Raw genomic sequence first — 16785 nt, 5'->3', positions numbered from 1 at the left:
TTATCCTGACACTTTCCCCTGAGAGCAGGGCACTGAGGACAAGAATATTTTGATAACAGAATCTCCCCTCAAATCCTGCATCTGGGTCTTCCAAGATCTTAGCATTCATTCATAATCATAAACTCCTCAGATTTAGAACTAGAAGAGGACTTATAATGTAGTCCAAATTTCCTTATTTTACAGATGAGGAAACTGAGATCTATAGTCATTTGTCTTTTTTTTTCCAGTTCCCAGTGTTTAGCACTGTGCCTGGCACATAGGAGGCTCATAATAAATGTTTATTATATTGTATCGTATAGTGGTTTAAATAGTTTGTCTGAGGTCCCATGAGTATTTAAGGGCAATATCAGCCCAGGGTCCTCTAGCCCCCAGTTCATTGTTTTTTCCACTAGACTGAGGCATGGGACTGGCTCTCAGACTGTCCTATCTCTGGCTGTCCACGGCTTTGTGGAGTCACAAGGCAGCTGGAAGACACCCAGGGACTCTCTCCTGCAGGGCTCAAAGGTGGGGAGGACCAGGAGAGGGCGAGCTTGCAGCCTGAGACTCCATGGGGTGAGGCTGCCCAAAGGGCACTGGTTGGCAAAATTCAGACAAGCCCCCACCCCAGAGAAGAGCAACTGAAGGGGTTGTGCCATCATTCCTCCCTAAGGGAGCAGGGACAGGTGGAGAGGAGGGACACACTGACCGACACATTCTTCTCTTCCACTGGCCTATTTCTAGACTGGGCTCAGCAGCCCCCTTTGGACACACACTTGTCTGCCATTAAGGGCCCCACCTCCCTTTCTTGGCAGCCTCCCAGGGAGTCAACACAGAGCTCTGAGGGGATTCAGAACTGATAGGGCTTGGCTGCTAGTTCACCCTAGGACTTTGGACAAGTCCTTTCCTTGTCTGACCCTAGTCTCTATCTGGGTGCTTTCTTGGATTCTTTGCTAGGCTTTAAGATTCTCTAATGGTCTTTATTTTGATACTGTGCTCTAAGGACCCTCTCAGCTCTGACATCCTGGGTTCTAAAGCCCAAATTCAAGCTCTGACATTCTATGCTCTAAGGTTCCTTCCAGCTCTGACATTCTGGGTTCTAAGTTCTGTCCCAACTCTAACGTTCTCTTTTCTAAGAGTGCTCCCTAACTTTTACATCAGAAGAGGCAGTATAGCCAATAAACATTTGAAACAAAAAACGCTTACCTTCTGTCTTAGAATTAATACTAAGCATTGAGTGGTAAGGAGTAGGAAATCAGGGTGAAGTGGCTTGCCCAGGATCACCCAGCTAGGAAGTATCTGAGGCCAGATTTAAACCCAGGACCTCCCATCACTAGGCCTGGCTCTCAGTCCACTGAGCCACCCAGCTGCCCTGACATTTGCCAGTTTCTAAGTTGAAAATGTTCATGTAGAAAATTTAACCATCATCTTTCTCAAGCTGGCTTCAACACATCCCTAAGTGGTAGGGTCTGTGGTCTCCTATGTAGAAATATTATTGTGTAATATTGCCTGAGGAGTGTCTCAGCCTAAATACTTCACTGTAAGCTGCTTGAAAACAGGGACTTTATTTTATCTTATCTAAACTCTATTTTTCCCAGTGACTGGGCTCTTCACACAATAGACCCCTATTTCATGCTTTTTGTATTTTCTGTACTGGATGGAAAGGGCTTGTCATTTCCCCAGGCTCAGGAGGAATGTGATAAGTTGTCCAGAAATATAGTGAGCCCCCATCACTGGTGCTCTTAAATATAACCACTTGCTGGCTATGTTGTGAAGAGGATCCTTTAAGTTACAGTTTGAAACAAATGCTTCCAGCATTTTCTTCCAGCTTGGATATCCTGGTTTGTATGAGGGGGGGTGAAAAGGGCTCTTGTCTCCTGGGTAGAAGGAAAGGTCTATGGGCTCTGTTTGGCCCTGTCAGGGGACCTGAGCCCCAATTTTGAAAGAAAGGCCTTCTGCCCCATTGGTCTCTTACAGAGAATGCTCTTTCTTTGCTTCCTAGATCCTTGAAGGGGACCAAGCCATCTTACAGAGAATAAAGAAATCAGTGCGGACGATTCATAGCTCTGGCCTTGGTGAGTGAAAGGGCAGCTTCAATGACTGGGGAGAAATGGGGGCAGTCAGAAACCCTTCCTAGGCCCCCCCCCCAATCCTCCAGCTGGCAGCTAACCCATGAACTTCCCTCCCCAGCCCATGTGGAGAATGAAGAACAGTATAGTGAGGCCCTGGAGACCTTTGGGAACAGCCAGCTCTCCCAGAACAACCATGAGTTATCCACAGGCTTTCTGAACCTGGCTGTGTTCACCCGAGAGGTGGCTGCCCTCTTCAAAAATCTGGTAAGGACAAAGCCTGGAAAATTATTCTTCCTGTGTTCAAATCTAACTATGTGACCCTGAGCAAATCACTTCTCCCTGTTTGCCTCAGTTTCCTCATTCACAAAATGATCTGGAAAAAGAAATGTTGAACCATTCGAGTATCTTTGCCAAGAAAACCCCAAACGGGGTCACAAAAGTCAGAAACGCCTGAAAGGAATGAATAAAAACAAGGACTGCACTCCCTTCCTCCCCTCAGGACCCCAGGCTTAGTTGAGCCAGAGAAGAATTCCTCATGTTCTGTGTGCTTTAGCTAAAAGAGCTGGAAGGCACCTTGTGGGTCATGCAGTATCACCCAGGTGGGCACAGTGGATAGGATGCTGGGCTTATAGTCAGGAAGACTCACATGCTTAGTAGCTGTGACCCTGAATAAGTTATAAGATCATAGACTTAGAGTTGAACAGGTTCCTTTCTGCTCAACCCAAGGCAAATTCCTTCTAATGGTAAAAGTTCCCCAGCTAGTAAATGTCTTCAGTGAGATTTGAACCCAGGATTTCATCCCTCAGCCTCAGTTTCCTCACCTGTAGGAAGAGGATACTTCTATCACTCAGATTGTTGTACATTGTGTTCTGTAAACCTTGCTGGCTATTTTTGTCATTAAGGCAAGCCCTTCCTCTTACAGATAAGGAAACTGAGACCCAGGGAGGGGACCATCACTCAAGTAATAAGCACAAGGCTCATGAGGATGATAAAGTCTTTTTTTTTTTTTTTTCATCATGGCCTTGAGGGATGTGGTGAAAGTCTCATGAAAATTAAGGAAGTTGAGGCTCATAGAAAGGAAATGTTTCAGGCGTAGTCATGAGTCTGGGAAGTGTTCTCAGCGAGAGAACGTGGCCTCCCTTTGCTGCTTGCACGACACCACCAGTGACATGAGGATTTGGTGCTAAATTGCACCATCTAGATCATGGCTCTTGGAGTTTAAGAAAGCGGGAGGTCCCCAAGGGGAGAGTAGCCTGGGAAGGCTTGGCAAAGGACCCCTCGTTTGAGCAGGAAGGAAGGGGGGGCATTCAGGCCCAAAGGGGCAAAGAGACTTTGGTAATGAAGGCCATGTACCTAGTGAGAGTGAGAGCCCCTTTCAGAAAGGAGGGGAAGGGGTTAGGGCAGGCCATTGGCCTTTTTTTGTTTGTTTTTTAAAAAAGAGTCTAGAATGTTTCGGTGTGAACAAATGGTGCCCCTTTGTTATCGTTATTATTTTTAATACATGAATCTTATGATGCAAGCAAGGCTCCAGCCATTCTTGAGAATTGTGCTTCTCTAGAGAGTTTTAAAAACCATTTGTGGACCAACCGTGTGAGTGTTTAATAAAGACTCCCTTCACGGCAGAGATAGGTAAGATGGTCTGGTTGATGCTCTGCCTTAAGATATATGAAATATGACCAATAAGAGGTCTTGCCACCCTTTACCTTGTGCTAAATGAGATATATTGGGGGGAGTAGGAAGGAAGAAAGGGGGAAATGAAGGGAAAGTTAGGGTGGTGGGGAAGAAAAGTATTTATAGAAGGAGTCTGCAGGGGAAGTGTGATACAACTCCAGCTCTCCCTGGCTCCAGCCTTCATTTACCTTCATACTCAGCCACATTTGCTAAGATCTGGAGGCATGTGGGGGGCTGGAAATGGAGGCATCCTGGTGGGGTAAAAAGGGCACTTTTTCCAGCCTAGTTTCTTTGTGCAACTTTTTTTTCAAGCCCTTACCTTCTGCCTTAGAATCAATACTATGCATTGGTTCCAAGGCAGAAGAGTGATAAGGGCTAAGCGATGGGGGTCAAGTGACTTGCCCAGAGTCATCCAGCTAGGAGATGTCTGAAGCCAGATTGGAACCCAAGACCTCCCATCTTCGGGCCTGGCTCTCAATTCACTGAACTGCCAAGCTGCCTGGCTGCCCCCTTCTTTCTCCAACTTTAAGATATTAAATATGACTCTTTGTGACCCAACTTGGGGTTTTCTTGACCTCGGAAAAAGTCACGTCACCTTAGGACCTTAGCGTTTCCATCTCTAAAATGGGAGGGCTATATCAGGTCAGGCTAGACAATTTAATTTGATTCATTTAATTCAGCTGTGCTTGAATTAAATGTGCCAAGCACCATGCCAAGTGCTAGAAATCAAAGACAAAAATGAAATAGTGCTTACCCTCAGGAAGCTTATATTTTATCAAGTGAGGCAACATATACAGGGATAAGTATATGTAAAGTACACATGAGGTAACAGCTAGATGGATTATTAGGACAAGGTTGGAACCAGGGAGAGTTGGGGTGGTGTAACACTTCCCTTTCTGGCGTCAAGGTTCCATCTACACTGCCTCAGTTGCCTTGGAGCAGAGGCCAGTGGTCTGCCCTAACCCTTTCCCCTACTTTTATTTTTAACCCTTACCTTCCATCTTGGAGTCAATACTATATATTGGCTCCAAGGCAGAAGAGTGGTAAGGGTAGGCATTGGGGGTCAAGTGACTTGCCCAGGGTCACACAGCTGGGAAGTGTCTGAGGCCAGATTTGAACCTAGGGCCTCCCATCTCTAGGTCTGGCTCTCAATCCACTTTGCCACCCAGCTGCCCCCTCCCCCTTTCCCCTACTTTTTGAATTGGGCTTATAATCAGACCGTGGCTTTGAATCCTGGCTCTTACACATACTAGGTACATGACATTTATTATAAAAATCCCTGCACCCCACTGAGCCTCAGTTTCCACTTCTGTTAAATGGATTAGATGATCTCTAAAACTTCTTAAATCTGTAACTACATGGTTCCTCCTTATCTGTTTCTTTCAGGTACAGAATCTGAATAACATTGTTTCTTTTCCCCTGGACAGCCTGCTGAAGGGGCAGCTGAGGGATGGTCGACAGGTGAGTTTTTTTGGGGGAAAAAAGGGGATACATGATTCCCTGCAGGTGATTGGGGACAAGGACTTTTTATAGAGATCATCGTGGTTCCTAAACCCTGAATATACATCCCTCTGGTCACCTCCTCGGAAAAACATAGGGGCTGGGTTCAAATCTGGCCTCAGACACTTCCTAGCTATGTGGGGCAAGTCACTTAACACTGATTGCTTAGCCTTCAGAAGTCTAAAAATAAATGAATGAACGAACAAACAAACAAACAAACAAGTAAATAAATAAATAAATAAGAAAAGCATAGAGGAAATCTCAAGATTTATTTGAAGTGAGTTTTAGCCTTGAAAGACACTCTCAACTCCATTAAATCCAGTGAGAAAGTAACTCTTAGAGGAATTCTTTCCCCCTTTGATAGAGGCTAGAAATGCTACAAGAAAAGACCAAGCAAGAATGAGCAACTGAGGACTACCCTGACACAGACGGCAGAAAGTGGCAAGAGTGGGGATTGAGGGGACATGGTTAATAGGACTGAAATGGCAGTATGACCGTGACACAAAGGGAAGAGTATGAAGACCTGAGAAAAGGATGGGGAATATAATAGGAAGAAGACTGGGTTGGGGGGGTTCAGAGACTTGGAGTTCAGCCCTGATCAGTCTCTAATCAGCTGTGCAACTTTGCAAAAGTCATTTCTCGTCTCTGACCTCATCATTTGTAAAATGAGGTTAGACATGATCTCAAAGACCCTCCCAGTTCTGACATTCTCTGTTCTAAGGTCTCTCCCAGCTCTGACAGTCTCTGTTCTAAGGTCTCTCCCAGCTCTGACATTCTCTGTTCTAAGGTCTCTCCCAGCTCTGACATTCTCTGTTCTAAGGTCTCTCCCAGCTCTGACATTCTCTGTTCTAAGATCTCTCCCAGCTCTGACATTCTCTGTTCTAAGTTCTTTCCCAGCTCTGACATTCTGGACTCTCCCATTCTATTTTCTAAGGCTGTCCCAGCTCTGAATTTCCTTGTTCCAAGGTCCCTCTTAATTCCGTGATTGTATGAAACAGGAACTTGGGTATCTGTAGAATAGAAGAGAGGTGGAACTTGGAGGCAAGAGCAGGACCTGGACTCTGAAGTTTCCCAGCCCCATCAATCCCCTGTCACATGTTATAAATAAAGGAGAGGGTAAACTGGACACATGTTACCCTAACATGACTAGTCTGAAGGGAGAGGGCAGGCTCAGAGTGGGCTCCAAGGACCCCTAGGAAGAAAGCTTACTGGTAAAGCGTTCTCTTGACAAGCACTGGAGCTGTGGTGTGTTTACCTCCCTGAGGGTTTACTCCCAGCTCTGGATCTATCTTTTCACAGTCAGTGGGAACAGCCCAAACCAGACGAGCAGCTTTCTTTGAAATAGGTGGGGTTGGGGATGAGGGAGAGTAGGGGGGTGGGGAGGACCTCACCTTTGGGTTCCTGGGCACAGCCCTGCCTCAACAGGGCAGGGACTGGATGCTACTTGGACTAGAGAACCTGGGAAGGTTCTCAGACTCCCAGCAGAAGCCAAAGTAGCCCCAGTGGATCTAGGCCAGGGAGTCATTTACATTCCATTTAGATTGACTTCACTGACCTTTCTGATTACCAGATCAGAGAACTGTGAGACAGTTTTGCTTTGGATCTTTGGCTTTAGAATTAGATGCTCTGGTTTCAAATCTTCCTTTTATTCCTTTTATTATCAAATATTCCTTTTATTATCATTCTCTATTTTACTTTAAATGTTTTACTTTTTTTTTACTTTGTTGTACTCTATTTTACTTTAGATGCTCTGGTTTTAAATCTTCCTTTTATTACTTATTCTCTGTTTTAATTTTTAAAAATTTGACTGGATGGCTTATGAGTGCGTTTCCATTTTTAAATCTTTGACCCCACGATCTAACCTATTCATTTTATTGAAGAGAAAACAGAGTTTTAGGTAGGTGAAGTGACTTGATTCTCTTGGGGCAGGGTAGAGACCCCAGACCACTCAACCACCCTTCCATGCCACTCCAAGCTCTGATTTACTGTGTGGACTTGGCCACGGTGGTTAATATCTTGATGTCTCTACAAGTCAAGTTTTTTGTTAGACCACTGAGGTACCAGTGATACCCTTTGAGATAAAGCTAGATGAAAAGTATCAGCGTGCATAGGGAACCAGGCCTGGAATCGGGAGATCCTGGATGCACATTTAACCTCCAGCACCTCCTACTTATATGATCCTGGACAAGTCACTTAACGCTAGTTGCTTAGCCCTTGCCACTCTTCTGTCTTAGAATTGATACTCAGACAGAAGAGGGTTTTTTTAAGCTAGATGAAAAGGCCTGGGATTTTGTGGGATCTTGAAAAATAGACCCACCTGGTTTAGAATCAAAAAACTTTGGTTTGAGTTCTGGAAAGGCTAGATACGTTTGGGCAAGGTGCTTTGTCTTTCTGGGGATCGGTTTCCTGTTCTGTAAACTGATGAGGTTGTACTGAGATAAACTCTAAGTTCCCTTCTTGCTCCTACAGTCCGTGTACAAGAGTTATCATCCCCATCTGCCCTTGGCTCAAGCCCAGGTGAATGGCTGCTTTCTTGGGCTCTGGCCATTGCAGGAGGTGCTAATGTGGCAGCCTGTTAAAGAAGCCCCTTCTCACCTTCCAGGGAGGAGGCGACCCTCCAGAGGCGCTTTATGATGTACAAATCCCTTCCCTTTCTGGAGTCCTATGAGGTGAGGCAGAACAAGGGCTTTGGTCAAAACATCTGCCCTCTCTGGCCTCAGTTACCTCCTCTGTAACAGGAGGGGCTTGGACAGCCTCATCACTCAGTCTGTTTCTAGTCCTGAATCCTCCCATGATTATTCTCCTTGTACAGAGGAGGAAAGGGGGGCCTCAGGAAGGAAGGTGACTCATTCCGGCTCACAAGGCCTAGCAAAGGTGTCTCCTGAATCTCAAGTCTCCATCTGTGCCTGGGCCCAGGCCACCTCTCACTCCATCCTCCCCATCTACAATGTGCCTAGTCAAAGGGGACTTCTGCCTGAGGGCAGAGCCACAGTGTCTATGGGGACCAGGTCCTCGCCTGGATCAGTAATGGGCAGCCCACTGTGTTTAGAGGGGAGGGTGCAGCTCCCAGACTCTGCCACCCTCTTTTACTGGACTCTTCACCGATTTCCAAGGAATAAATGCTCACACTAAAAATGTAACAATTTGCTCTTGTGAGCTGGTTTGAGCCAGTTCCAGTACACCATTGGTCATGGACATATTCCCCTGCCCCCCGCAGTCTGATGAATGCTACTGAGCCTTCTCAGAGGAATGTTTTTAAATGCATAAAGTAAAATACGTAGAATTACAAAGGAAACTGGTTATATTGGAAGGGAGTTATGAAGATTTTTTTTTTAATTTGCAACCTTCTTCTAAGATCTCTTTCAGCTCTAGCATTCTGTGTGTAAAAGTCATTCCCAGCTTTTGACATCCTGGGTTCTAAGACCCTTCCCAGCTCTGAAGTTCTGTGTCCTAAGAATCCTCCTAGCTCTGACATTCTCTGTTCTAAGGTCTCTCCCAGCTCTGACATTCTCTGTTCTAAAGTCTCTCCCAGCTCTGACATTCTCTGTTCTAAGGTCTCTCCCAGCTCTGACATTCTGGGTTCTAAGGTCTCTCCCAGCTCTGACATTCCCTGTTCTAAGATCTCTCCCAGCTCTGACATTCTCTGTTCTAAGATCTCTCCCAGCTCTGACAGTCTCTGTTCTAAGGTCTCTCCCAGCTCTGACATTCTGTGTTCTAAGCTCTCTCCCAGCTCTGACATTCTGTGTTCTAAGGTCTCTCCCAGCTCTGACATTCTCTGTTCTAAGGTCCCTCCCAGCTCTGACATTCTCTCTCTGTTCTAAGGTCTCTCCCAGCTCTGACATTCTCTGTTCTAAGGGCCTTCCCAACTCTAATATTCTGGGTTCTAAGGCCTCCTCTAGCTTTGACATTCTGGATTCTAAGATTCCTTCTAGTTCTTATATCCTGATATCCTATGACTCTTTTCTTAGATAAGAAGATAGCTAAGTTCACAGTCTTCAGAGGCAGGACAGGGGAAGAATTGCAGAGGTCTGAGTGAGGGCAGGAGTAAAATCAAGCTGGTGGGAAGAATTAGTTTGAAATGGATTCAGTTGGAGGGAAAGGATTTATGGGCATCAGAGTCAAGATTAGGAGAATGTGTGCAGGGCTCAGGGTGGAAGGAAAGGTCAGATTTGAGGGACCACAGGGTCAAGACTGGGGAGAATGGGATGATCAGTCAATTAATAAACATTTATTAAGCACCTATTATATACCAGCCCTGTGGTAAGCCCTTGGGATACAAATAAAGTCAAAATGGCAGCCCCTGCCCTCAAGGAGCTCCCAGTCTAATGGGGAATATTAAATTAGAGATAAATTAGAGACAATCAGTCCACAAAGGGAAGGTACCAGTATTAAAGGGGATCAGGAAAGGCTTCCTGTAGAAAGCTGGAATTTAGCTGGGGCTTGAAGGGAAGCTAAGAGAGGCAGAAAGAAGGAGGGAGAGCATTCCAGACATGGGGAGAGTGAAAGAATGGAAGTCATTTAGGGGAAGGGTGTAGGGCATGAGGAATGGGACGTTGGTCAGGGTGGAGGAATGAAGCTAATCTTCAGGAGTACAGGGGGTCACAGTCAGGCCCCAGGAAGCACAATATAGGGGCAACCCCACAAACCCACAGAGAATTGTGAGTTCTGCTGGGATCCTCCACCAAGCTCCTTTCTTATCTTCTTTTCCTTGAACCATAGGATTCCAGGAAGCAGGTGGAAAAAGCATGGAAAGACTATGAAGCCAAAATGTAAGTTCTTCTGGGAGATGGGCTGCCCCAAGAGTCTGCCACCACCTCCATCAGAGCAACAGTAATAATGTTGTCATTCGATCATTTCAGTCCTGTCCAGTTTTTTGTGACTCCATTTGGGGTTTTCTTGGCAAAAATATTGGAGTGGTTTTCCATTTCCTTTTCTAACTCATTTAACAGATGAGGAAACTGAGGCAAACAGGATTAAGTGACTTGCCCAGGGTCACACAGCTATAAGCATCTGAAACTGGGTTTGAACTCAGGTCTTCCTGACTTGAGGCTCGGTATTCTATGCACTGGGCCACCTCGCTGCTTTTAATAATAATAATCCTCCTTTAAGGTTTACTAGTCCTGCCCTCATGCCACCACTGTGGCATTAATTATCCCTCACTTACAGATGGGGAGCATGAGACTCAGGGAATTTGTACCTTGTCCATGCTCATCCAGGTGGACAAGGGCCTGAACCTAGGACTCCTTCATCACTTGGCCATCACAACCCTTGGCCTCTCCTCTTTTGTACTTTCTGATTAGGTCCTTGAAACAAGAGTAGAAAGAAGGAGACTTGTGTGAAAGATTTAAAAAAAAAATAAAAAGCAAAAAAACAAATTCCTGATTGTAAGATCTGGGGCACCCAGGAAGGCCACACATCTTTCCATCCATCCATCTGTCACTCTCTTCCTCCCTCCCTCTTTACCTCACTCCATCCATTCTTCCTGCTAGAATGCTCAGCCTGGCAGGGGCTCTGCATGCCATCTATGAGCTCAGTGACCAAAGAAGAGGCAGAAATCCTGGTGCAAATCCTTGGGATTCGATTCAGAGAATGGATCATAGTCCCTGGACCTGCTGGGAGCTGGGATTCTCATAGCATCCACATTCCAGGGTTGCAGCCAGGATAGTGGGGTCCAGGCCAGGATCTTGCCCAGGACAAATAGCATAAAAAGTCCTGGCCTTAGGTAGAGCAAATATTTGGAGCTAGAAGGGATCTTAGAGGGCTACCAGTCCAGCCCTCCCATTTTACAGATGAAGAAACTTCGGGCTTGTTGGTAGTGTGTTACAACACTGAGAGGCACGGGCTTTGGAGTCCCAAGACCTGCGTTCAAATCCAAGTTTAGTCACTGATCACTGTGTGATTTTAGGCAAAACCTCTTCTCAGGGTCTCAGTTTCCTCAAATGTAAAATGAGGGGGTTGGATTTGACCTTGAAGTTCCCTTCCAATTCCACATATGCGATCTGGTGATCAAATGAAATGATGTTTGTGAATGCTTAGCACAGTGCCGAGCCCATCGAAGGTGCTAAATAAATGCTAGCAATGACGACGATGATGGTGAAATGAGATAATGTTTCTAAGTGCTAGCACAGTATCTGGCCAATACATAGTTGGCAGTGCTTATTCCTTTTCCTTACACCTAGGATATGATTTGCCCAGCATTACCATAGGTCATAAATGAGAGTACTCAAAGGTTATTGCCTATATTTTGTTATGGTGGTTGTTTTTTTAAACCTTCATCTTCCATCTTAGAATCAATACTGTGTACTAGTTCCAAGGCAGAAGAGTAGTAAGGGCTAGGCAATGGGGGTCAAGTGACTTGCCCAGGGTCACACAGCTAGGAAGTGTCTGATGTCACGTTTGAACCCAGGACCTCCCCTCTCTCCTGGCTCTCCATCCACTGAGCCACCCAGCTGCACACTCTCCCTGCCCCTCCCCAGCCCCCATTGCCTATATTGACTAAGAGAAACTTGCTCATGGTCACATAGCTAATGTTAGGATGCCTAGGAAGAGTCAGATTTGGGATTCACAGATTGCTTAATCTCGAAGGAACCTTAGAATCCAGAATGTCAGAGCTGGGGTTGGGAGGGACCTTAGAACCCAGAATGTCAGGGCTAGAAGGAACCTTAGAACCCAGAATGACAGAGCTGGGATGGGAGGGACCTTAGAACCCAGAATGTCAGGGCCAGAAGGGACCTTAGAACACAGATTTTCAGAACTGGAAGGAACCTTAGAATCCAGAATGTCAGAGCTGGGCGTCCCTTAAAACATAGATATTCAGAACTGGAAGAGGTCTCAGAACAGAGAATGTCAGAACTGGAAGAGGTCTCAGAACAGAGAATGTCAGGGCTGGGAGAGGTCTTAGAACACAGATTTTCAGGACTAGATAAGACCTTAGAAAAGAATGTCAAATGGGGGACAAGGGGACCCTCGGAAAGCCAACACCAGGAGGGCCCTTAGAGACCAAGTCCAGCCCCCTGATTTTAGACTTCAGGATCACAATAGCCATAGAAAGACGGTGATCCTAACAGATCCTGACAGCAGGCCTTCCCCATGCAGGCTGCAGGACCCAGGAATTTCCCTGTCAGTCCTCTAGACGGCCTCCTCAAAGGAGACGATGGCCAAATGGGGCTGGAGGTTTCTTAGGCCTCTGCGGGCGCTTCCTGAGCACTTCTGGAGTGAATTTGCTCCTCAGGCTGGTGGGTCCAGGACCAGACTGCACCCCCTTTCAGGGCCTCCGGATCTCTGAAGGAAGCTGCCAGCTGGGGGCGTAGGGGAGGGAAGGTTACTTCCAAGGCTGGAACCATTTAGAGTCCAATTCACCAGGCAGTTATTAAGCACCTCAGTGTAAAGCCAATGATGGGCACTTGGGGGAGACAAAAATAAACGAGAACAGCCTAACTTTCCACAATTATAGCAATCTGATGGGGAGGAAAAGGCGTAGACACAAAGTCTATAGGACTAGAGCTAGAGGAGGCCTTAGTGATCCTTTAGTCCAAGCTCTTCTTTTTACAGATGGGGAAACTGAGGCTCAGAGATGTCTAGTGACTAGTCCATGTTCCTGCAGTTAATTTAGGAGCAGTCCTGGTTCTGGTAACTCCAAATATGGCTTCTTTTCTACTTTAGTTTTAGGGTAAGGAATAGGGTCTAGATTTGAGATTTCAGTGATGTAGGGAACTCCCAGGTGAGGAAGCTCCTTTACCAATGCAGGTTGGTGCCTTCTTTGAGACTTGAGACACATCTTAGAGAATTGCACGGGACGTTCAGAGAAGTGGGACATGACCTCAGGTCTTCCTGGCTGGGAGAGGATCTCTATCCACCACACCCCGGTGGCCTCATATTTTTAAATTATGCTTTAATTATAATGCAAATTAAAATAGAATATTAAAATAGTCCAAAGAGAGTGCTAGCTGAGAGTCGAGACAGAGCATTTCTAATTGGGGGAAGGGTTTCTGGAGCAGTTGGTGACCATGCTGAGCTCCAAGAAGGAGAATGATTTCAACAGGTGGCAGGGGGTGGGGGAGCAGCTCCAAGGACGAAGAGAAGGGAGGGGCGGGATCCCAAGCCCCAGACACTAGGAGCAAAGCTGGGAAAATGTCTCTCTCTCTCTCTCTCTCTCTCTCTCTCATAGCCCAGGCTGCAATGGGTGGGGGCCTCCTTTTAAAAATGCTCTTTTTTATCCTGAATTTAACAGTCATGAACAAATTGGTCAATCCACAAGAATTTAAGCATCCACTATGTACCAGGCCCTGTGCGGGGTGCCAGGGATACAGAAACAATGAATGAAACAATCCCTATGCTAGAGGAACTGGAGTTCTCTAATGGGGGAGGCCAGTGCTGAAAAAAAATATATACAGATATCTATCTATCTATCTATCTCTATCTATCTATGTAGATAGTTAGATAGATAGATATCAAGAGAAGAGATAAAAATGGAGACAAAGCAGTTAAGTACATGGTTGTTTGGAAAGGAATAAAAGCAGGGAAGGAGGTGGGAAAGAAGGAAGGAGGAGGGAAGGAGAAAGGAAAGAAGGAGGAAGAGAAGGAAGGAAAGAAGAAGGGAGGAAGGAAAGAAAGAAAGAGGAGGGCAGGAGGAAGGAAGGAAGGAAAGAGGGAAGAAGTGAGAAGAAAGAAAGAAGAGAGTGTGGGAGGGAGAAAAGTAAGTAGGGGAGGGAAGAAAGGGAGGAAGAAGGGAGGGAGGGAAGAAAGAAGGAAGGAGGAGGGAGGGAGAGAAGGAAAAAGGAAGGGAGGAAGGAAAGAGGAGGCTAAGAAGAGGGAAGGGAGGAAGGAAAGAGGAGGCTAAGAAGAGGGAAGGGAGGAAAGAAAAAGGAGGGAGGAAGAAGTGAGAGGAAAGAAAGAAGAGAGGCAGGAGAGAGAAAAGTAAGGAGGGGAGGGAAGAAGGAAAGAAGGGAGGGAATAAAGAAAGGGAGGAAGAAGGGAGGGAGGGAAGAAAGAAGGAAGGAAAGGAGGGAAGAAGGAAGATTAAGGTATCAGGCACTGTGCTAAACAAATAAAGAGCAGAAGGACAATCCATGCCCTCAAGGAGCTTCGTTCTAATGGGAAAAGATGATACACCTAAGGGAGCTGTGAAGGGGGTGAGAAGGAAAGACTGAAAGATTGAAGAAATGAAGGGAACACGGTTTTGAAATCCAAGAAGCTAGGATCAGGCCAGGAGGGAAAAGAAACAAATAAGAACAGGGAAGAGGACTTTATAAGAACCTTTGAAGGTCTATTATGTACAGTGGTTTGATTTTTTTTTAAACATGAAGACCTGGGTTCTCATTCTGCCTCTGTCCCTGGGCAAGCCCCTCAGTGTTTCAGACAGCTCTCTGAGCCTTCAGGTGACCTAGAAGGTGGCACCCTGCATTGTTAGGAGTTTTCCTCCGTTGAGAGTTCCCGTATCGGTGAAATCACAGCTCCAATCCCTATATGTTAACCTCAACAAAATGGCACCTTTCTTGTAGGGACCTCTTCAAAGCCGGGGTCCCCGCAGGGTCTCTCAGTTCCACTCTTGGCGTTGGAGTCTAGAGCGAGACTGTCCAAGTGTTGTCGCTGTCCCTAGAGTGAGTCTCCATTTGTCTGCAGGCAGATGCCTGTCCTTGTTCTCCAGCTCCAGATCTAGGGAGGCGGATGGGGGGTGAACAAGGTCAGCTCAGCCTGGGCACTTGGACCTTAGGCCTTGGCAAGCCCCCGGTCATCCTGGATGGAGCAAAGCCCTTGGAATTAGGAAGATTTGGGCTCAAGGCCAACCTCAGACACTTCCTGGCTTTGTGACCCTGGCCAAGTGTCTAACCATGGTAGAGCCTCAGGAGATAACAATACCTGTCAGAGTTAATCATGAGGTGGCTGTGAGGCTTAAATACAATCCCGTATGTGAAGCCGTATATGAATGCCATTTATTATCTTGGACCAGTCATTCTACCTCTGGGGACTTGGTTTGTTCTATTTGTGGAATGAGCATATGAATCAGAACCCTTGATTAGACCAGGAGTTCTGAACCTGTTTTGTGTGTCCTGGACCACTCCTGGGGCAGTCCAGGTAAGCCTAGGGACCCCTTCTCAAAATCATTTTTAAATGCATAAAACAAAATACAGGGACAGCCAGATGGCAGAGTGAATAAAGAACCAGACCTAGAGTCAGGAGGTCTTGGATTAAAATCCATCCTTTCACACTTCCTAGCTGTTTGACCCTGGCCAAGTCACTTAATCCCAGTTGTCTAGCCTTACTGCTCTTCTGTCTTAAAAGTAATACTAAAAAGGGGCAGCTGGGTAGCTCAGTGGGTTGAGAGCCAGGCCTAGAGATGGGAGGTCCTAGGTTCAAATCTGGCCTCAGACATTTCCTAGCTGTGTGACCCTGGGCAAGTCACTTGACCCCCATTGCCCACCCTTACCACTCTTCTGCCTTGGAGCCAATACACAGTATTGACTCCAAGATGGAAGGTAAGGGTTTTAAAAAAAAAAGTATTACTAAAAAGGGGCAGCTGGGTAGCTCAGTGGTTTGAATCAGGCCTGCCATGGGAGGTCCTAGGTTCAAATCCGGCCTTAGACACTTCCTAGCTGTGTGACCCTGGGCAAGTCACTTGACCCCCATTGCCCACCCTTACCACTCTTCTACCTACACATAACATAACTTCTACACAGAAGTTATGGGTTTAAAAAAAAAGTAATACTAAGCCAGAAGGTAAGAGTTAAAAAAAATTTTTTTAAACACATAGGATTGCAAAGGGAGCCAATTATATGGAAATACCATTATCAAATGGAAAACAATCAAACAAAGCCAAGTTTCTGGACTTCAAGTTATAAGACTCCCCTAGAGATGATGATGGTCATAATAAAGCTAACATTTATATGGTGCTTTAAGGTTTCCAAAGTTCCTTATATAAGTTATTCTTTGATTCTCACATCTCTGTTGAGGAAAGTTCTGTGGGTAATGTCTACAGGTGAGGAGATTAATGCTCAGAGCAGTTAAGTGATTTACCCATAGTCACACAGCTAGGAAGTGACAGAGATGAATTAGAATTCAGGCTTCTCATTCTGTGTTTTGAAAAGTTCTTCCCAGCTCTGACATTCCCTGTTCTAAGGTCTCTCCCAGCTCTGACATTCTGTGTTCTAAGGTCTCTCCCAGCTCTGACATTCTCTGTTCTAAGGTCTCTCCCAGCTCTGACATTCTCTGTTCTAAGGTCTCTCCCAGCTCTGACATTCTCTGTTCTAAGGTCTCTCCCAGCTCTGACATTCTGTCACCTCAGGTCACCTCCAGCTTTGTCACTTTTCTGATTTTGTCATTCTTACTCCCCCAGTGATGTCCCCCAGAGATAGATAATGAGAGCTGAGACTATCCAGGCTCTTACAGGCTTTTCTCTCTGTGTGGTCTCCAGGGCCAGGCTGGAGAAGGAGAAGGAGCGGTCCAGAATGCCTGGAGGGGGTCCTGGAGAGGCAGCCCAGGACACCCAGAGAGAGCGACGAGTCTTCCAGCTACACATGTGTGAGGTGGGCTGATGGGATAGATGGGGTGTGTGTGTGTGTGTGTGTGT

General features: G+C 46.1%; 1 protein-coding gene across 1 annotated transcript in view; it reads left to right on the top strand.

The window, feature by feature from the left end:
- The window catches only part of ASAP3 (ArfGAP with SH3 domain, ankyrin repeat and PH domain 3), a 69638-nt gene that overhangs the window by 22251 nt on the left and 30602 nt on the right, over positions 1 to 16785 (top strand). Inside the window, exons 2-6 of the mRNA XM_044668724.1 lie at positions 1979 to 2051; positions 2167 to 2312; positions 5106 to 5180; positions 9939 to 9988; positions 16630 to 16736. Of these exons, the coding sequence (XP_044524659.1) occupies positions 1979 to 2051; positions 2167 to 2312; positions 5106 to 5180; positions 9939 to 9988; positions 16630 to 16736 (451 nt within the window). The remainder of the gene's footprint in view (positions 1 to 1978; positions 2052 to 2166; positions 2313 to 5105; positions 5181 to 9938; positions 9989 to 16629; positions 16737 to 16785) is intronic.

This window comes from Gracilinanus agilis, chromosome 3 (assembly GCF_016433145.1).
Source record: "Gracilinanus agilis isolate LMUSP501 chromosome 3, AgileGrace, whole genome shotgun sequence".
NCBI lineage: Eukaryota > Metazoa > Chordata > Mammalia > Didelphimorphia > Didelphidae > Gracilinanus > Gracilinanus agilis.
This window is presented reverse-complemented; position numbering and strand designations above follow the sequence as displayed.